At 45.0% G+C, this 22,481-nt stretch overlaps 1 protein-coding gene across 6 annotated transcripts in view; it reads left to right on the top strand.

Moving 5' to 3' along the window:
- The window catches only part of KANSL3 (KAT8 regulatory NSL complex subunit 3), a 52,024-nt gene extending 32,990 nt beyond the window's left edge, over window positions 1-19,034 (top strand). For 3 of the 6 annotated variants that reach the window (XM_090281824.1, XM_090281825.1, XM_090281826.1), the window contains exon 22: window positions 18,868-19,034. In XM_090281824.1, coding sequence (XP_090137950.1) covers window positions 18,868-18,978 — 111 coding nt within the window. In that variant the 3' untranslated portion in view covers window positions 18,979-19,034. Of the gene's footprint in view, window positions 1-3,169; window positions 3,786-18,867 lie in introns of those variants that run through there. The other 3 variants (XM_090281830.1, XM_090281829.1, XM_090281828.1) reach the window with 2 other exon arrangements.
- Window positions 19,035-22,481: the final 3,447 nt, after the last annotated feature.

The raw sequence follows: 22,481 nt of genomic DNA, 5'->3' as shown, positions 1-22,481 counted from the left end.
AGTATTAAGTACATATCTTTCAACTTTTGTTTCTGGATCTTTTATCATACAGCCATTAAAAATTTTTATACAATGAAATGTTCACATCTTTTTCTTTATGCTCTTTCCGTTGCAAGAATATAATCTTTTGCATTCTTTTTTTATTTTATATTTTTTAAATTGTGGTAAAATATACATACATACATACAATTTACCATGTTTACCCTTTTAGGCTTACAAGTTCAGTGGAATAAAGCACATTTTGTTATGCAGCCATTCCACCATTGTTCTCTAGAACTTTCCCTTCATCCCATATTGAAACTGTGTTTTCTTAAAGTGCTTTTGTTTGTTTATGTTTAGCTTTTCTGTCTACTTGGAATTTATTTTTATGTGCTAAGTGAGATGAGGATCTAACTGTCGAGTCCATTCATCCTTCCTTCCTTCATTCAACATTGCTGCTCTCACTTTCTAGATTACTGTGCACACATGGGCACTTGGGCCAGTGTTGTACCCTCGACCTGTCTGTTCATACGCTGGCTTTATGTTATTGTTTGATAATGCAGGTCGTCAAGTTAAGGAAGTATCAGTTGTGTTTCTAGTTTGCTAATACCATGTTTATCCTTTTCCTTTATCTTGATAAATAATGGGTTTTGAATTTTGTGCATTGCCCTTTTGGAATCAAATGTAATGAATGAGCATAAATAGTTCCTTGTAATTAGTTAAAGTGCTGAATTACTTTAATAGGTTTCCTAATACTGAACTACCTAAATTTCAGATCCAGTAGCTTGTCCAGTATGCGCTATTCTTTTTTATTTTTGCACATACCCAAATTTATTTTTATTTTGCACACATAGGAAAGAAGACCCTATTAAAAAGGAACAAAAAAAAAAAAAATAGGAGTCAGATGTTTCAGAGGAAAAGCACTATTTTGATTTGCTTTTATTTCACTTAGGATTTTGGCTTCTGTGTTGATTAGTGAGATTGGCCTATAGTTTTCTTACAGTCACACGTACTTTTGTGTGTGTGCTTTCCTTGTCCAGTTGTATAAAGGCTAATTCTGTCCTTATATAACGAGATGGGAAGTATTTTATGTTCTTCTCATGTTCTGAAACATTTATATAGCACAGAACTGACCAGTTCTTTGATGGTTTGGTGGAAATAACCTGTAAGCCATAAGGGCCTGTTTTCAGGCCATTGTGACCTTGTTGATGTGCACTGATGCACAACTAGAGCCAGGTCCCCACGCCATGGTGCTCTCTTCTCTGTTTTGTGGCCCTTTGGGCCTGCTGTGCCCTGGGGGAGCTGGTTAGTGGTGAGAAGAGACTAGAGGTCATCGAGAATCCTCTTTCCTGGCTAAATGAAAGCACAGAATAAAGATAACATCTGACATCTACCCGAGGGAATTAACTTGAGAGCTTAGTTTTTATCCCAGTAAAATGGGTGTGTAATTACTAGGAGGGCTCTAGTGGTGGTTCTTTTCTTACAAAGGAGGTATTATTAGATTAAGACTTGCTGACTTGAAACCTTGTAACAGTTACTTTATAGTGTTCAGACTGCCAGACAGTGTGATATCATGGAAAGCACTGGGCTGTGGTCAGGCCCTCTGTCTTCAGCGAGCTGTGTGATTTCAGGCAAATCACCCAACCTCTCTAGGCTTTGGTTTTCTCATCTAGTCTTGTGAGTTGGTGATTGTTGTTGTGGTGGGATTAATAGGAGCTCTCTCAGAATCTCCGCAGGCTTTGGAAGATGAATTTTTAAAGGTTGAGAAACCACCCATTTATGATATTTATAAGACATTTGGAAATTTGAACACTGAGTGGATAATTGTTGATATTAAGGAATTATTAACCTTTTTATGTGTGATAATTGTGTTTAAAAGTTTGAAAAAATAATCCCTTTTTGATTAAAAAAAGTTTTTTAAAATTTATTTTAGGGGGTGGGGGGAGAAAGAGAGAGAGAGGAACATTGATGTGCAAGAGAAACATCGATTGGTTGCCTCTTGCACGCCCCCAACTAGCGACCTGGCCTGCAACCCAGGCATGTGCCCTGACTGGGGATGGAACCGGCAGCCTTTTGGTCCACAAGCCAGTACTCAGTACACTGAGCCACACCAGCCAGGGCTCTTTTTCCACATTTGGTTAACATATACAATATTTATGGATAGAATGAATTTAAAAATAAAACAGTTGTGAGCACCAACAACTTCTCTGGAGGTCTGTGCAAGCACTTAATTACCTATTTTGCTTCTGGCACTGATGGATATTTGCTGCGTGTTTCCTTTATGGAGTTGGACTGTTATGTCCTCCTTACAGTGGAAAGGCTGAGGAAGAAGGGGGGACAGAGACTGCTTTGCCTGCATCAGAGTCCTGAGAACAGATACTTTCTGTGGTTAGCAGGTTGTTCTCCTCCCTGGCCATAATTCTCTGGCCACACCGTGAGCAGTGGCAGCCCCTGGGGAGTGGGCTTATTGTCAGGTGTAATCCTAACCAAGACAGAGTAAGCATCTATGCACAGCCTCACTTTGGGTGGGGTGAGCACATGGGAGGCGCATCCTTTTTGAGTTTTGAGTTCTGCGTTCTTCATTCCTCCTCTCCTGGGTCCTCCACCCTCCCCTCTTTACTGCATTCTTACAGACCTCAGGAGTTTTCCAACGATAAAAGCTAGAGAAGTGGGGGAACCTTGGTGAGAAAAGGCCAGCTCTCTCAACCTTGCTTCCTTCTTCCTGAGCTGCAGGGCTCAACAATTCAGGGCACCCTCCACAACACCTAAAAAGTGGATAGACCTAAAGAATGACATCATCACACACATCTAGAAAACCTCCCTTCAACAGTGTCACCCTTAACATTCATCTGGTTCCTTCTGCAGTTTTTTCCCTGTCCTCATGTGTGGTAAGAGCTCATCTTTGTGGTTAAACAGATGCTATCATCTTACAGATGAGGAAAGGGAAGCGCAGAAGTCACTGGCCCTAGAAAATGGTAGAGGTGGGTCTCTGAGTGCAGCATCCATGTTCCAGCATCCATGTTCCGGGAACCAGTTGGCTGCTGAACACACATCCTTGCACGCCCAGCTTTTTCCCTATGAGAATTACTTTGGTATAAATTCTCAGGAGTGGGAGGAGGGGCCAGAGGATGATCTGAATGTGTTAGCCTGGCAAAGTTCTGACCCTTGTTCACTACCTCTCCTGCCACAGCGCCTGCCTCCAGCTCCCTGAAGACTCCATGTAATGGTCCTCCTTTACCAGATTGGCGATGGCTGCTGCAGTGAGCCCTGGCTACTGTGCTGTCCTGCGGAGCTGTCAACTTGCCTGAAGACCTCTTTAAGACACTCATTTTTGTCTCCCTTCCAACCGTCTTTGGGGTTGGGCCTCTGGATCTTGTGAAACTGTTAGGCTAAGTAGTATGGTACCAGCAAGGAAAGCGTTGTCCTACAGCCTCTAAAGGTCTGGTTCCCAGAATCCTCATGCTCCTCAGCAGATTTGGCTGTTCACAGGACCCCAGCACAAGCTGTGACTTGCCCAGATAGCAATGTTGGGCCACTCACTGTATTTCATAAAGGAGCTCCTTTTGGGAAGTCTGTGCTGCCCCTATGCCAGGTTTGGAGGAAATGTCCATAGGGTCCAGGGCTGGTAGGGTTCAGGTTGAAAGCCCTTTGCTGAGGACGAGGGTCATTGTGACCTACCAGTTGCCTGGTCAGTATTAAAAGGGCTTGTTTTGGACATTGCTGCTGCCTTCACTGAGTAGCGTGAGAGAATGCCCCTCATGCAGCTCCCTCTTGGGAGCCATATCAGAGGAGCCTGCTGAGATTGAGAAGTCCTCATTTCAAATCCATGAGAGAGCAGAGAGAACTGGGCTGTTATCTCTCAGTTCCGTTGGCCACTGTACATGTGAAGAGCAGCAGTTACTAGGAGATGAATGCTGGCGCCTTTCTTCTTCATGGTTTGCAGAAAGCCTGCAGGTCCAGGATGGTTGAAGAAGAGCAATGGAAGAGCAGATGAAGTAGCTTCAAGGATGTATCAATAAGTCCTGTGTTGAAAATGGTTTGGGTTTGAGGCTTTGCATCTAGTACCTAAGGAACTGCTATTCCACTGGACATGAGAAGAATTTGCAAGATCAGGGGAAAGCAGCCTTCACCCCTAAAATCTCTCCCTCCAGTGCCTGGAGGTGAAACAGGGTTAACCAGCTAAGTTAACACCTGGGCCGCCCAGGAAACTTAAACATCAAAACAACAGAGGCTATGCTTCATTGTTTCTGTCCCATGTGACTTGTCTTCTTGCTTAGAAGTGGGACATTCATTGGCACTGACACTACTGCAAAGGGCTCTTGATGCCAGCCTGAGCCCAGGATGTGGAGGGTCCTGAAGCAGTAACCACTGAAGATGGAGCTTGGAGTCCCTCTTCCCCTCCTCACAATACTTGTGTGCAAAGGTAGTTTTAGGTTTGGCTTAGAACCCATCGTCCATAGCAGCCTCCCTTCCCTTCCATACTCTAGAATGTTTCCAGCTATGATGATAATGCAGGCAACCCGGTGGACTCTGTTCAGTATCTGTAGGCCAGGAGGGTCCACAGCATGCCATGGCTGAAACTGTGGTCCAGGGTCCTGACCCTTGTGCACTGTGTATCCAAACGAGGCCACCTGCATTCAATTCAGGAGCCTCTCCCTCTGGTCTGAGTGGCAGCTAGGAGGGGTACCCAATGTGCAGCAGTCTCACATGAGACAGATCTGGGGATGCATATGATAAAGAGTGGAGAGGGCATCTTCCTCCCTGACTCCTATGGAGCTGGTTTCAGTGGTAGTAATTCACACAGAATTAGGCTGTAGTTTTTTTCAGATTTTATTTTTATTTAATCTTTATTGTATTTTTTTTCCATTACCATTTAGTCCCCTTATACTTCCCTCCACCTTATGCTGTATTCTTTTTTTCTTATTATGTTTTATTGATTATGCTGTTGTCCCAATTTTTTTTCCCTCTGCCCCCCTCCACCCAGTGACCCTCCTCCCTCCAGTTGTCCCCCACCCCTTAGTCCATGCCCATTGGTTGTGCATATAGTTCTTCTCAAATCTTCCTGTCTACTCCACTCCCTCCTACTATGCTTCTTAATTCCTGCATCATCTCCCTCCCTTTCCCCCTTCCTCCTCCCCGCTGACCTCCCCCCTGTATGTTCCCCATACCTATAGTTCTTTTTCCACTCTCGGTGCCTACTTAGTTTGCCTTTGTTTCGATTCCTTAGCTTCTGTTGTTGGTTATTGTGATGCAGTTTTCATTTTAATGTTCATAGTTTTGATCCTCCTTCTAAACAAGTCCCTTTAACATCTCATGTAACAGTGGTTTGGATCTAATGAACTCCAGTTTTACTTTGTCCTGGAAGCACTTTCTCTGCCCTTCTATTCTAAATGACAGCTTCACTGGATAGAGTAATCGTGGTTGTAGGTTTTTGCTTTTCATTACTTTGAATATTTCTTGCCAGTCCCTTCTTGCCTGCAGAGTCCCCTTTGAAAAATCAGCTGATAGTCTAATTGGGACCCCTTTGTACATAATTCTATTCTTCTCTCTTGCTGCTTCTAAGATTCTTTATCTTTAATTTTTGACATTTTGATTATAATGTCCCTTGGTGTGGTTCTCCCTGGGTCCAGTTTATTTGGAACTCTCTGTTCTTCCTGGACCTGTAAGTCTATTTCCTTCCCCAAGTTAGGGAAGTTATGCTTCATTATTTTTTCACATAATTTTTTAATTACTAGTTCTTACCTTCTGGCAATCCTATAATTCAGATGTTTGCTCTCTTATAGTTGAAACAGAGGTTTCTGAGCTCATTTTCCTCACTTTTTGTTTCCTCTTTCTGCGCTGGTTGACTGTTTGTTCCTTCCCTATGTTCCGATTTGTTGATTTGATCCCTGGTTTTCCTTCCCTCACCACTTGTTTCATATGTGTTTTCGTTCATTTCAGCAGGACTAGCCTTCATTCCTTCCCCATCTTAAGTCCCGCTGTTAGTTCTGTAAGCTGCCTTATAACTATAGCTCTGAACTGAGTCTCAGAAAGGTTATATATCTGTTTGTCCGTTAATCCATGTATTTGCTTTCTGGTCAGCTGTGTGATTGGTATCTCTATCATTATCCCTGCCATCCTGGCATTTTTTTGCTTCCTGGGTGGGGCTGTCACACCTCCTACGCTATCGGGGGCAGAGTCCTGTGCACACATCACTACCAGGCAACCCTTCTCACCACACTGTGACGCTTTGTGTGGGGTCGGGGGTCCAAGATGGATTCCTGCCGTTCATTCTCTGCTGAGACCGGGAGCCTCCTCCTCCGTCCCCACGCCCTCTGTGCCTCACAGTCCAAGGCAGTGGGGGTCTGCCTTCCCCAGCGTTGGAATTGTGAGCTGACGGGTTTGGTCTGCAGCCAGGGGTGCTCCCCAGGCACTTCTCTCCTCCCCTTAAATACGGGCGTCTGTGCTTATCGCAGTCCTGCCACCCATTGCTGCAGCCACCGCCACCGGCAGAGCTTGACCTCTCTGCCCCAGCTTCACCCCTCCTACCCGTCCGAACGAGCACCACTTATTTATAACTTCATATGTTGGACTTCCATGTAGCTTTATTTTCTGGAACTTCTGGTTATTTCTGGTTTTGCGGTAGTTGTAGTCCTTCTTAGTTGTGGAGGGAAGTGGAGCATGTCAGTCTAGGTCTCTATTGTGGCCGAAAGTCTGTATTCTTGTATTAGCTGGTGGGTAACTGCTTTCTGAAATTCAGGAGGCAATAAGTTTGAAGAAGATATGAAATCTGAAAGAGGCATTCGTGGGTTAGGGGATTAATAATTTTACAGGTAGAGTAATAACAGGACCCAAGGAAAGGAGGACTGAGAGACTGTGAAGCTTTTAGGAATCATTTACGACAGGCAGAGTCCTAAACAACCATTCATAACTTAGGAGTGCAGCCCAGATGGCGCTGGCAGCATCCTGAAAGATGCTGGTTCGGTGTGTGCTAGGGCCAAAGGAACAACTAATGCATCTTCCTGCTTTCATGTAAATCCTAATGTGCTTCCCATGGATGACTTCCTGAGGCTTGAGTTGTATGCCCTAAAGAATGCCAAACTGGAGAAGGGGAGTTGTGAGGACATGGATTCTTCACCTGGGAGGGACAGGCTAAAGGGGAAGTCATTGAAGTCCGTAGAGTCCTGTTCCCCCATTCCACACGTCTCTTCCATCCACACTGCTTGAAATGTGAAAGGAAGCTTGCCTCTATCACATAGCAGACCTGAAGTCTATAACCTCAGACTTGGGTGATAGAGGTATGCCACTGCCTTCTGGGAGATGTTCTTATGCTTTGAGAAGATGGAGGAAGACCTATCTGTTCTTGGCCCCACCAGATGGGTTATAGACTGAGCTGCTGTGATGGTTCTGTTTTTACATTAACAAAAACAATTTAAAAAATAAAAGCAACTGTGCCTCACTCCAACTTGTTTTCGGTTGACTTCTTGTGTTTTTCTGGTAACCACCCAAGAAAGTGGCTCAGAAAGTAAAAGTTAAGATACTGTGGTAATGCCTGTGTTCATCTATGAAGCCGGTGCCCTGAGGTTGGTACTGTAATTCCCTTTTCACAGGTGAGGAGACTAAGGCACAGAAATATCACACCATAGGAAGTGGCGAAAGTGGGATTAGAACCCAGGCAGCCTGATTGGCCAGCGTCTGTTCTGCTCTGCACTTGCAGGGTTCTGGGGTGGGAGACCAGAAGTGGAGATCAGGCCAGGAGGGGAGAAGATTGTGGCTTGGCCTTTATGTGACCCTTTTCAGTTTATGTCCCACCTGGTCTACAGTGATTGCTGCTGCCATGGTGTGACTCTTGGCTGGGCCTAAGTCAGTACATGGGGTCCTGAGAAATTGAAATCCCTTTACACATCCTAAACCTCCACCCCCTCTGATATATAGAGGTGAGTGAATGAATCCCAACCTCCAGATTATTTGTGGACTTTATTCAAGAGGACCTTCTCTCCTATCCTTAAATTCCAGGCCCCTATACTTGGCATTGGAACCCTCTGTGGGTGGCAGCTGTAGTTATGATAAGATTGCTTGGAGTATCCTGTACAAGTAGGCTCATGTATCACCACCCATAGTAGAGACCTCTTGTGTTCTTTCCCTCCCTCCCAACTATTCTCACTGACTTGGGGGGAGTCAGATGAAGTGAGAGATGAGGGTTAGATGGCTCAGATGATAGCTGTGTTAGACTTCGGGAGTATAGAGACAGGGCCATGGTAAATTATAATGCAAAAACTTGGTATCTTAGCTCCCTTTTAAAGCATATGTTAGGATTGGTGGTTGCAGAAAGCAAAAACCATTCACCGCCCAAATTAGTTTGTAATGGGAGTCTCCTCCCAATAGGTGTTCTCACAGATGGGACCTGATAGTTCCTGCTACTTGTCTCATGACAACTGACTAGGGACCAGTTTTATACCTGTTACAGGACTCTTCAGCTTCAGAGCCCTTTGTGGTTGGCTGGTCTCTGTCTTTCAGTTCAAATTTTGAAGAGTGACCCTGATTGCCTCAGCCCACTTATGGTTGGTTGGTGCTTTGTTCCATCAAGTTGTTCTTGACAGTTGTTCTTGGAGAGTGGTGAAGTTTCTAACACTAATTGTGGTATTGTCTGTGTTTCCTTTTAGTTCTATCAGTTTTTGTGTAACGTATTTTGCATAGACATTTAGGATCCCTCTTTTTGGTGGATTGCCATTATGTAATGTCTCTCTTTACCTGCTAATTTTCTTGGCCCTGAAATTTATTTCATCTGACATTCTGATGTCAATCTGTCTTTTAATTGGTGTGTTTAGACTCTCTCCATTTAATGTAATTATACAGGGTGAGGCAAAGGTAGGTTTACAGTTGTGAGTACGCAAAACACTATTCCTGTATTATTTAATAATTACTGTATTATTTTCCGTACAAACAGCTGAACAATCTACTTTTACCCCATCCCATAGATATGTTAGGGCTTAATGCAGCTATTTTAGTTTTTGTTTTTTGTTTGTTTTTTTGTGTTTCTTTTTCCTGTTTTCAAGTGCGTTACTTGAGCATTTTTTTAGAATGCCATTTTAATTTATCTGTAGTGTTTTTAAGTGTATCTCTTTGTAAAGATAGCTTTTAGTGGTTGCTCTAGGTGTTGCATTATGTATACACAAAACTTAGTCATAGTCTACTGGTATCCAAGTGTACTAGTTTGAACTGTAGAAGAGGAACCTCCCTTTATATTTCTTTACCTTCCCCCATTTCTAATATAATTGTCTATGAGTTGAGAAACACAGGAGACAGTGTTATAAGTTTTGTTTCAAATGTTAGTTTAGGAAACTCAAGAGAAGGAAAATCTATTCTGTTTACCTGTGTTTTTATTCCTTATGATTTTCTTCCATCCCGATGTTCCGAAATTCCTACTTTCATATTTTCTGTTTAGAGAACTTCCTTTAGCCTTTCTTTTAGAGGTCAGCTGTCAGTAAATGTTTTTAATTTTCCTTCATCTAGTAAATGTCTTAATTTCCCCTTTATTAAGGATGTTTTCACTGGGTATATATCATTCTGGGTTGACCATTCTTTTCTTTCAGCACTTGAAAAATATTATACTATTTCCTTCGTTTCTGATGAGAAATCGGCTATCATTCAGGACACCCTCCCCCTCCCCCCCCCCCCATATACAAGGTGTTGTTTCTTTCTTAGTGCTTTCAGTTTTTTTTCTTTGTTATTGGTTCTCAGACTTGATGATAATGTGTTTTAGCATGGTTTTCTTTGGGCTTGGCTTGTTAGGGTTTACTTGGCTTCTTGAATCTATAGGCTTATGCCTTTTTGTCTAATTTGGGGGATTTTCAGCCAGTATTTTTTCAGCCCCACCCTCGTTTTCTACTCCTCCAGACCCCAATGACATGAATGTTAGATCTTTAATTATAATCCCATGGGGCCATGAGACTTATTTTTCACTGTTCAGATTGTATTTTCTCTGTTGTCAAGTTCACTGATTCTTCTGTCCCCTCTATTCTGCTATTTGAGTCCACCCATTGAGATATCTTCACTTATGTGATTGTATTTTTCAGTTTTAAAATTCCTCTTTTGTTCTTTATATCTCTATCCTTGCTGAGAACATTTTTTTGCATTTGTCTCAAGTGTGTTCATAATTGCTCACTGAAACATTTTTATGATAACTGCTTTAAAATCCTCATTAGATGATTCTAATATCTGATACTGTAATGTTGATGACCTGTTGAATGTTTTTTCTCATTCAAGCTGAGATTTTGCTGGGTTTTTTTTTGTTTTTTTTTTAATCCTCACCTGAGGATATTTTTATTGATTTTTTAATTTTATTTTTTGAGAGAGGAAGCAGTGGGTAGTGGGGGGAGAGAAACATCGATGTGAAAAAGAAACACTGATTGGGTGCCTGGGGATCGAACCCACAACCCCTTGGTGTATGGGATGAGAATCCAAGCAACCAAGCCACCCAACCAGGGCAGAATTTGCTGGTTCTTAGTATGTCTTTTGATTGAAACCTGAACATCTTGGGTGTTATCTATGAAACTATAGATCTTGTTTAAATCTTTGCTTTAGTAGGCCTTGTCTGAGTGCTCTGGCAGGAAACAGGTGGAGCTGCTTTAGTACTGCCAGGTGAGGTGGAAGTCTAGGATCCCCACTTGGTTTTCATCGACACTGGGGTGGGAGAGGTGCTCTTCTTTACTGCTGGGTGGAGGTGGGAATTTTAGCTCCCCACTTGGTCTTGGCCTCTGCTAATACCAACCTAGCTGGAATGGGAAGGGGTGTCTTGTTATTCTTCCTCACCCTGCCTTAGTTTACACTGCAGGGGTTACATGTTACTTCTGGGCAGTGTGAATGTTCTGACTTTCCACTAGGTCCTTGCTGACAATACCCCATCTGGGGTTGGGGGGTGCCTTGTTACCTTCAGGGAGGGGTGGGTGTCCAGGCTAATCTTAATATGGTCTCCAGTCATTGGAATGAAAAATTTGGTTCCCTGCTGGTCTTTGACACCAACCCCCAAATAACTAGACATTTGAAGAATAGTCACCTCATAAAAAGGCAGTACCCTGGACAACCTACCCTTTCTGAAGCAGAATCATTGGAAGAGATGAACTAGGAAGTCCATATACATATATGGTGAATATATGGAAGGAGTTAAGGTTAGAAATTAGGTGAAACAACAATAAGAAAACAGCAAAAAGAATCATAGAAAAATCAGTTATTGAAAAAATAAGATAATGATAGGATAAAAGTAGAAAAGATATGGCTATAGAGTTAGTAAATTGGAAAGTTACAAGTAGGAACTCTCGGAAGGCATCAAGAAAAGCAAAGAAATATGGAAGTAGAAGTAGTACAACCGACTTGAGGTTTTTTGTTTTAAGATTATTATTTATTTATAAAGAGAGAGGAAGGAAGGCAGAAAGAGGCAGAGAAACACCTATTAGTTGCCTCTTGCATGCTCCCTGTCCAGGACCAAACCCACAACCCAGGCATGTGCTCTGGCTGGGAATTGAACCAGTACCTTTCCCTTTGTGGGATGATGCCCAACCAACTGAGCCACACTGGTCAGTCAGTCTCAAAGGGAAAAATAAAACTAAGGAAATGATTTTTAAAAGAAGAGAATTTCTAGGAATTAAGAGAAAATGGGTTTCAGTTTGAAAGGGTTCACATGGACTGCCAAAAGGGAGCAGTAAGGAAAGCCCACATTTGGACTTCAAGCCAAAGACAAAATCTTAAAGGAGCGTATGGAGAAAATGCAGATCCACCACAGAGATTGAAGCAGAATCAGTTGGATGCGAGACATCTCAAAATGAATCTTAGGTTCAAGAAGTTGTTCATTAATGTATTTTTATGTATTGATGGAAAACATAAAATTTATTGTATAGACTTTTTAAAAAGATTTTTTTAATTTATTTTTAGAGAGAGGGGAAGGGAGGAAGAAAGAGGGAGAGAAAATCAATGTGTGGTTGCCTCTTGCGCAGCCCTAACTGGAGACCTGGCTCGCAACCCAGGCATGTGCCCTGACTGGGAATAGAACTGGTGCATCTTTGGTTTGCAGGCTATTACTCAATCCACTGAGTCACACCAGCCAGGGCTAAAAGCATAAAATTTAAATGTAAGGGCGTGATAAAAATGTTCTTGGACATGATAAAAATGTTCTCAGGCATACAAGACTTCAAAAGTCTGATACCCAGGACTCAATGAAAGTATTTAGAAGTACTTAGAAACAAACATCCAGACCAAGTAGCAGGAAATATAAGAAGTGAGGGTAATTTAAGTGTCTTTCTAAAGTTTATTGTTAAAAAAAAAGGTCAGGCACAAAATATATCTCCATCTAGAACTAAAATTTTAGATAATGAATGGGGCTGGGGCAAGGAGATAAAAGCAAATGCAAAGCAGGCTGAAGTTCTTGTGAAAAGATATTGAAGAGTCTGATGGTATATGAACCTAAAGTGTGGATTAAGGCAATGGCAACCACACTAAGAACAAAAACAGAATGTAAACCTTTTTAAACCAGCAAAAAGAAAAACTGCTAAATCTATTGGAAAGGTAGAAGAAGAAAAAAGAAAATACCCTAAACAGAAAATACAGAATAAGTCTATGACAGTAACTATAGTGAATATAAATGGATTAAACTTACCATTTAAAAAAGACAGGCCCTGACTGGGTATCTCAGTTGGTTAGAGTTGTCCTGATAATGCCAGGCTTGCAGTTTGATCCCAGTCGGGGCACCTATATACAAGAATCAATCAGTGAATGCACGCATGGGTGGAACAACAAATCCACGTCTCTCTCAAAAAAAAAAAAAATCTGAAGGGGGCTGTCTTATCCTGGTCATTGTGATTCAGGTAAATAATAGTAACTGAGAGGGACCTTGGAGATGACACCTGCCATGTCTTCCACACACCTGGCTCACTGAATTACTTGGGATTTAAAATATCACCAGGCCCACTCTCAGCTTATTGATTCAGATCTGAGGTAGAACCATGGGATCCACATTTTAATAAGTGCTTTAGGTGAGCTTTGGGTATCTCTGGCATCTTCCCTCAATTCCCAGAGGAGGGACCAGAGTCTCACAGGGAGGAAGGGAGTTTTCCAGGGCCACACATTTGATGGGCTGGGAAGGACCAAGACATCTTCCAGAAGGGCTCATTCTATTTCTGGTTCTGAGCAGACTGTGGGCTCACTCCAGGAGTACTAGTTGTCTCATGGGCTGGGTAATGGGGGATGGAGACAAAAGTCTACTTCCTATGGAGCCCACTCTAGCAAGGCATGGGAAACCCCAAAACAGAAGTTTCTGGGCCAATAGTGTCCCTGAAAATGTGGGGTATACACACATGGCACTTGTTAAAGTGTAAAATTTTTACTCAAATACAATGTACGTGCAGAAAGGTGCATAAATAAAAAGTGTACAGGCTCTGGTTGGTGTGGCTCAGTGGACTGAGTGCCAACTTATGAACCAAAGTGTTGCTTGTTCAATTCCCAGTCTGGGCACGTGCCTGGATTGCTGGCCAGGTCGCTAGTTGGGGGCACACAAAAGGCAACCACACATTGATGTTTCTGTCCCTCACTTCCTCTAAAAAAAATTTTTTTTAAGTGTACAGTATGATGATTTTTCTAAATCACACACAAACACTACCACACTTTCCCCCTCCTACTCCAGAGTAAGTAAACTTTTTCCTAATTTCTACCACTAGCGATTGGTTTTGCCAGTCTTTTGTTTTTAAACTTTATAACGATAGAATTGTACTTTTTTGTGTGTCTAGGTTTTATCAACATTATGTGAGGTTTATCCATAGTGAACATTAGCAAATAATTCTTAATGTTGTATAGTATTTCACTGTTTGAATACATCACTATATGATAGTCCCCAGTTTGGAATTATTGTAAATAATGCTACTATGTATATGCCTTTTAGTGACTACATGTACCCATATCTTTTGATGGAATGTAATTGCTAGGTTCATAGAATTTGGTACGTTGTGTTTTCATTTCTTGTTTTTTTTACAAAGTTTTATTCCTTTTTTAATTGTGATATTATTGACATATAACATTAATTTTAGGTGTACAAATAATGATTTGATATATGAATATATTGAGAAATAATTACCATCATAAGTTTAGTTAACATCCATCACCACCCATAATTACGAGTCTTTTTTTCTGTGATGAGAACTTTTAATATTTACTCCTGGTAACTTCCAACAATATGGTAAAGCCCACTTAAAACATGGAAAATTATTCTGATAAGAAACAGAATCTTTGCCCTCTAGGCAGATAACCCAGAGGTAAAGGAAAACCTTTAACAATCTCCTCCTAGGAGAAGATGAATAATCCAAGGAAATTTTATCATTTTAACAGAGAAAGAGCCAAATTCTAGTTTTGTATCAGTATAATGTTTGATACTAAAGCTGATTTTGAAAACCTTGTAAAAAAAACCCATCAAACCTTAATCAGCTTTGACCACTCAAAATTCCTTTCTGAAAACGTACTGCTTTCGATATTCATATACATCCATTATAGTGTAACTTCTCAAGGTGGCAAAAATTAACATGTTTATTAATAGACCTTCAATATCATGTAAAAAGGCATAAATACAGAAGCTTAAAATTATGCTTGTACTTAATGTTTCAGTAGTTTATTTTACTAAAAATGATTTGGAAATTGAGTATCAATTATTTAACTCAATTTAGAATCAGTTCAAGATTTTAAGTTACCTACAGGTCATGGAAATTGTCTTCAGTTGACATACTACAAAGTATTATTACCGTTGAAATAAAATTTGTCAGAATAATGATTTAGCTCAGTTAAATATCAATTTTTCATAATCTTAAACATTAAGCAGAAGTGATGCTACCTTATTTGATCAGTAAACCTGTATGTTTAGAAAGAACATACCCAAACAGAATAAAATGAAAGTTTGTACTATACTTAATTCTGATAACTCAGAGAAGACATACCTGTTTTTGTTAAAACTGTTAAATTCACCTTATTTGCAAAGGATTTATATAAATTATGTGATATTGAATTCTTAAAGCATCTGGGTTAGTTTGTATAAAAATGCCTTTTTCCACATTGAAAGAATTAGAGATTCAATTTCCTTAATTTGCAGTGACTTTAGGAATATTCGTTTTATATAAATTCTTATCTCTAAACTAAATCTCAGTCAGAGTAGAGGTCCTTTAAGAGATCTGTAATCTAGCTTAATTTGATAATACTATCTGAAAGCAAGAAAATACTATATACTCAGACACGTAAACATACAAACAGGCCTTACAGCTTAGATTCTAACAAAATGTCAGCCATATGTGAGGAACACACAGAAAAACAAAACTCAGTTTTGAACACTTCATATCAATGAGCTGTTTGTTCTCTTCCCATTGGTACTAATTCTTAGGTGATATGCGCTCACAATGCACAAACAGAAAAGAGTGACAAACGAGATGCTCCATTGTCTTATCAACAGCAACAAGAACTCTATAAGCCATCAAATCCATGTGGTCACCTCCTCCAATGTCTTTCTTGGCTAATCTATGTGCCATGTCTGCTTGGTGGCACCTAGGTCACGTGACTGCTCCAGACAGCAAGGAAGCTTATGAATATCATTTTTTATAGCTTGTACCTTGGGAAGATGGTTCATAATGTAAGAGAGGACGAAAGTGAAGGGCATCGGATGGATGTTAGGTAGTCATCAGTGACAGACTCCCTACAGCACTCTCTGGGTGTTTATGATGGTTTATGTTGATCACCGTCTTGCATCCCTCCTGCAGGTCAGTGGACACCTGCTTTCCTAGGTAGGACAGATCTCATATCTCTTACTTCTCTCTCTCTCCCCCTTCCTCTCACCTAGATTCCAAATTCCATTGTGTCTTCCCCTTGCTTTCTGTACAAGCATAAGCTTGACAAGACCCCAAATGGGGTAAAGAAACCTCCAGGCATTGTTTGCATATAAATGATGACTAGGTTTTTCCTAGAGAAGACTAGTGAGGTCTCCTTCTTGGTCCCATTTGTATGTAGCTGAACTCAAAACTGTATTTCCTGCCTTGGCTGGTGTGGCTCAATGGGTTGAGCATTGGCCTGTGATCCAAAAGGTCATTGATTCAATTCCCAGTCAGGGCACATGCCTATCGCACATTGATGTTTCTCTCTCTCTCTTTCTCTCTCCCTTACCCTCTCTCTAAAAAATAAGTAAAATAGTTTTTTTTAAAAGTAAAATAAAAGTATTTCCTGAAAAGGTTGGAGTCATTCAAATTCACTACCTAGCACATCTTCCTGCCCTTATTACAAATCAGAGGCCTGACTTGCTGTCGGGACAGGGACCTACACTTACCAGTGACATGGAATCTCAGGGCACTGTGAGCTTCTTGCCCTCAGGGCTATTCCTAGGCAAAATCCTTACATTGGCTATGGAGGGCTGTTATGCTGACCTGTTAGGCAGCCCAGCTTGGTGGCACAAGGCCCAGTGAGTCCTCTCAGTCACTGCTGACTGGACAGGGCAACAAGGCTCAGCCCAGCATCACTGGTGTGACTGCTGCCTGGGACTGTGGCTGGGGCCCCTGGACATTCACCATGAAGGACTCCTGGATGGCTGATGGTGTTCAAATGGCAAGTAGCAGACATTGTGTCTGGCTGGCTTATATTCAAAGAGGGATTCATGGGGAGGATTCTGGGAGTGCTTCAGACTCAAAGGAAGATTTGGGGTGACCCAGGGCATGCAGGGCCCCCATGGAGCATAGCCATGATCCTGACTCAGCTCCACGAGTCCAGTTAGTTAGTGCCTGGCCCTGGCAGGGGAATTGGTTGTGCTGGACCTTTCTGGAGATGGCCATGAGCTGTCTATGGCAACCACACAAATGTCAACTGTTGAAAGTAGCACTCAGTCATCATGACCAAGCCTCGAGCATCTGTGTGAGAAGGGGGGGCATGTCTAGGAGTCTACAAGATAGATGCAAATTCACACAAAGCCAGGCAGGAACTGATATTGATTAAGGACTTGAACACTTTGGATCTTATGGTCAGCAGCCCCTCTAGGGAATGAGGCAGGAGACATGCCATAGGTGGCAGTCTAGGGGCTGGCACTTGGCACTGAGGCCGGACTCAGTTAAAGACAGACTGGGACGCCATTCCACAGCCTCATTTGTCAAGAACAAGTTTGCAAGTTACTTGGAAGGCTGCTCTCAATAGGGCAAAGGATGTCCCTTATAAGGCCACCAGTCATATGGGACTATGGGGTCTACCCTTATGACCTCATTTAACCTTCATTATCTCCTTAAAGGCCCTAATTCCAAATACAGTCACATTGGGAGGTTAGGGCTTAACATATGAATTGGTGGAGGAGCCGACAATTTAGTCCCTAACAGCTCTCAGTGGCCAGAGCTGGGTCACGGCTCCCAGAGGCCAGGCCAGAAGGCTGGGGAAGTAGGGAACAGAATTGTTAAGAATGGCTTACACCACTCATCTTCCCTTAATCCTGGGATGAGTCTGTGGACCTAGCTGGAATCCTGTTAGCAAGTACCAAGGGGAATTAGGGATGATTCTTTGAATGTATTATCTACTGATTTCCCCCATACCCAAGGCCACAGGCCCTGGCTCTAAAGCACTGTAGTTACTCTACAAGTGAGACTGCAGTTGTTCCACTCCCACTCCACTCTTGGTGTCAATCACAGATTATCCCTATCCACACAGCCCACGAGGAAAGACCCTTTTTGGTGGTGGTTGTGGTGGTTGGGGGTGGGGGGCAGCCTACCTGGATTTCTCACAAGAAATTTCCTCTCTGATCACTACCCAGGCATTCAACTCGGTAGCTCATGGGTAAGTGATGTCCCACCCAAGCTTCTAGGATTGGGCTCCCCGCCCTGGTCCTGCTCCCCCATAGCCCTTTCTCACTGGGAGGGAAACCAGGCAGCTCTGCACAGGACCTGCGGCTGAGATGTGGCAGTGAGCCCAGGACCTGAGTTAGCCCGTCATGACATGGTCACCAGCTAGTCATCTTGCATATACAGAGCCAAGGATGGCAACCCTGGCAGGTGAGCATGCTCCCTGCCCAGGGCCTTAGCAGACATTGGTGATCAGTTGCCCAAAACTGTAGAAAACATGATCAGTCAGAGCTGGTACCTAGGTGAAGCTGACTTGCCATTCTTGACCCAGACACAGGCAGGACCCAAAGGTCACAGTTAGTCTGAGTCAGAGCCAGACAGGATGGCAGTAGGCATCACACACGCTAGAATTTCAGAAGCCCTAAGGTGAAGGGCAGGGGGCAGACTGGCCATGCAGGACTGCAAAGCTGATGATGTACATTCATCCAGGACTCCAGTTTGCCAAGTACCCTCATTAATGCCCATAGCTCTTGAGGTGGAAAATTACTCCTTCCATGTCACAGCAGAGGACATGGAGGCCAAGCAAGTGCTTTACCTGATGTCACCATGTGGTCCTCTTAGCAGACACACTTCCTCTGATGTGAAGGTTGATGCCTTAGGAACACAGGTAAGACAGGACAGATCAGATTCTCCTGAAAGTGCATCCTGGAGCTGAGGCCTGGGAGGGAAGCGGTGGGAGGGGAGCGGACGGCAGTGGTGTGGTGTGCTGGCAGATGCAAGGCAGGCTAGGGGCCTTATTTGCAGCATTTGCTGATTTTCTCGGGGTGTGAGTGCTCTCGCTTTGGCCTAGTTCAAGTTACCAGCACAGCACCACTAACTGCGGGGTTGGAAAAGATGAACCATCAGGATCCAGCTCCAGCTCAGGATAGCAGTGCCCAGAGAGGGGCACCTGGTTGTCTGCTCCCCCTGCATCTGTGAGCTGCACAGAGTTTCTGGGTGGCCTGCAAACTCCCACTAAACACATGGGGGAGTTGGTCTCAGGGCCTATGCTCTGGCTTCCAGCTCCTTGGTCTTTCTTCCACAGCCTGCAGCTCTCTCCAGTGACACAGTGGGCACGTGGGAGGAATCTCGAGAGCCTGAGACAGTCAGGAACCACCAGGGAGGAGTTGAAGTAAAGAGGTACTCACCCTTCTAAGACCCCTACCCAAGGCCCCTTCATTCTCTGTGGGTGGTGGCCACCACTTGCTGTGGGCAGGTGAGGTTGGCTGTGTAGGAGTGACCAGGGACCCAGGGGAGCTGGGAAGATCCTCTGGAGACCAGGAGTGTGTTCAGGGGGCAGGTCACTTACCCCTTGCCAGACACTAGAACCTCTCTGGTTTTCATTCTGGATCACAGCGCAGAACCTGGAAATGACTGCTCTCATTTCACAGATTCACAAACGTGGCCCCAGGGAGGGGCAGATGCTGCTGGGATACAGCAGGAGTCAGGCTGGATGGGAAACTGCACTGCACGCACTGTCCAGCCCACCACCTCCTGCTCCTGCTGGCCCGTAAACAAGGGACACTGCATGGGCAAGCTGGCAATTACCCATGTCTGCCCTGCCTTCCTGTCTGGAAGCCCATTGAGTTTTCCAGCAGTGACATCCTTGGAGTCACTTGCTTAGGAAACTCGCCTTGGCCCATCCATGACAACAAAGAACAAGGCTGCACCCTAATGCTGGAGCAGCGTAGGACTCAGAGGGCCAAGTCCTTCAGGGTTGGAGACCAATGGGGCTAGGGGAACTGTAGTGAATGGTCAGGTACACCCTGCTTGAGGGCTAGCAGCCACTACTCAACTCCAGGCAGTGGTTCCCACATGGCCAGAAATTCTGGTTTTTAAAGAGAAGCCCAATATCCAAAGTTTTGTGTGAGATCTTTTGATTTTTAAATGCTGGCAATGTTACAAAAACATTTTTAAAAAATCACATGGGTCAAACCAAACACATTTTCAGGCCACTGTCTGCAGACTCTGGTCTTGAGCCTAAATCCTTCCTGAGCCACGGAAATCTCTCACTTACCTGTGGGGGTCCCAGCTGCCTCTTCCCCTCCCTCCCACTGCCAGCCTCAGCAGAGCCCACCAGGACCGCGCCCCTGCAATCCCTCCAGAGCAAGCCTCTCTCCATACTACCATGAGGGGCTGAGCCACTCACTGCATCCAAATCCTATGGCTTCCACTCTGAAGGTCATGCCCTGAGACTAGACACCTGCCTCTATCATTGCTGCTGTCAACCATGACCCTCAAGTTCCTCCCTAGTTCTTGCAGATGACTGTCTTATTTGAGCTGATTTCAAGGCTTCCCACATCTTGACCCCTTGGCCCTTGACCTCCTCTCTGACCCACCCCCAGGCACCACCAGCCTGGGTCCCTCACTCCCTCTCCTCCCTTCAGCCAGCTGCAACCCCATAGCCCACTATCACCATTTGCCCCACCTCAGCGCCAGTCCCTCTCTCACTTACTGGGCTCTCCCAGCACAGCTCCCACTCACGTGAACCCAGCTCGCTCCCACTCCAACTTCACACCCAAGGCAGCAAGGACAATGCCTCAGTGCTTGCTGCCAGGCTCACCGCACCTCGTGCCACTAACCTTAAGTCAAACTGGTGCTTCCCCAAAACCCCAGGGCACTGCCCAGAGCAGCCTGCTACCTCTCTCCAGATCTCTAGTTCCCCTTCTCCCCTACCTCCAACCTCCAAGCCTTGGTTCTCCACCTGCCAGAGAAGTTCACGACCCTCCCCACCTGAGCCCACATCTGCTGCCTCTGTGTGTCGCTATGAGTGGGCTCCCTGCTCCCCACCCCAGCATCTAGTCCTACCCAAATCCTCAGGGCTCTTGTTAAACCAAGACCAGAACCTTCCTCTGCTCCCAGCTCATTCTGAGACCTGGAAGGCTCTATACATGCAGCCTCAGTCCTCTGTCAGCCCAGTTTCCCCTCACTCTCAGCTCAGCCCAGCTTGGTGCCTGAAGTTCCAGGTCTCAGAGATGTTTTCCCGTTTGTAAACGAGGACAGTCCCTTCCCGGGGAACTGTGAGGAGAAAATAGTACTAAGCTGGCACAGCAGAGCTGCAGGGCACAGCAGAGGTTTCCAAGGAAGCATGCCCACATTAAGCCCTGGGCATTTGCTGGGCATTTGCGGCAAGGGCCGCAGCGCTATGCCCAGGGACCAGCTGAGGAAGCTGCTGCCCAGAGCCGGCAGGTGTAGTCCCAAAGGAAGCCTCCAGAGGGCGCCACCATCACAGTTCTGAGTGACCTTTGCCTAAATCCTGCCCCCAGGTGCACCTGGTCAGGCGAAGCTGCTGCAGCTTTGCAGATGAAGGAACTCATACACTTCCAACGCAGGGGATTTGACCCAGGACTCTTCTTTGCCAACCACTGAGACTCCAGAGGTTTGGAGAGGTGGACAGTACATTGGTGTGTGCAGGAGCTGGAGTTGAGGGCTGGAGGCCACACAGCTACCTGGACTGGCATCGGGCAGCTCCCAGGAGGGGGGATGATGAATTAAACATCCCCCCAGCAGAGCCTGATTGGGTTCCCAACAGTAATGACCATCACCCTCGCTGGCCTGCTTGGAGGGCAGGTGCCTCACCTGTGCCCATCTCAGCTCCTCGAGTTGAAAGCTGGACAGGATGGCCTTCACACCCACGCCCTGGTGCCACAGCGAGTGTGCCCTGGTCAGGGTTCTGTCACACTCCGTGATGGTCTTGTGTTCCTGGCCTTGGCGTGCTCACCTGTTAACTAAGGGGTGGTCAGCCTAATCGCCTCTCCCATGGCCTGAGGTTGCAAACATCCCAGGGGGCAGGGTGAGTTCCAGTGGTGCTATCAAAGGGCCACCCTTTGACAAATCTGAGGCTAGAAGTCCGGGGCCTGCCACCCTTAAATCCGACTGCCCATAGTGGCCCTGCCTTCCCACATGGGCAGCTCGCAGGTGGCTGTGCCAGCTCCTGAGAACGGGCAGCCTGGTGAGGAGAGGGAGTGATGCCTTTGAAAGGGGCCCTCCCTTCCTCCTTTCCACTGAGACAGGGCCCCTACTGTCCCCCAGAGCCCAAGTAGGAAGGCCTTGGGCTGTGGTGTATGAGCAAGCCTCTGGAGCAACCACAGCTGAACAGTGCAATGCCCAAGCCAAGCTTCTGGCCCTGCTCTCCCCTTACCCCACAGGTACCTCCAGGCCCATCTGTGGGTGGCAGGCAAGTGGAGGGGGGGCTCAGGGAAGATCCAGCAGCAAGACTTTGTCTGTGCCACCCCCAGGGCAGACCTGCTGGAACCTCAGCCACCAGGAAGGCTAACAGCTGCAGGGTACATCGCTTTGCCTGGGGCTTGTGGCTTTGATTCCAGTGTTGGAGTCACCCCTCTGCTCTCTGCCACTTACCTGCTGGGGTAACCTGGGCTAGTCACTGCCCTCTCTGAGCCTCAGGCCCTGTGTACGGTGAGCAAGGTAACAAGCAGCTCCAACATGGAAGCAGATCAAAGGCATAGGACGAATGTCAGAGCCTGCTAAAGTTGGAGCAGGAGGCTGTTTTGCTTTGGGTCTCCCTCTCCAAGCGGGTGCTTGCAAGTACCTCTCCTTGGCTCCCCAGGCTGTTGCACTGGCAGCCCCATCCACAAACAGGTCCCTGCCTCACCAGCCCTCAGGAAGATCATACCATATACACCTCAGGGCAAGTGGATT

This window comes from Furipterus horrens, unplaced genomic scaffold, assembly GCF_987537825.1.
Source record: "Furipterus horrens unplaced genomic scaffold, mFurHor1.1.pri manual_scaffold_6, whole genome shotgun sequence".
In the NCBI taxonomy this organism is placed as follows: domain Eukaryota; kingdom Metazoa; phylum Chordata; class Mammalia; order Chiroptera; family Furipteridae; genus Furipterus; species Furipterus horrens.
The sequence above is the reverse complement of the archived record's forward strand: the minus strand, read 5'-3'. Positions and strand labels throughout refer to the sequence as shown.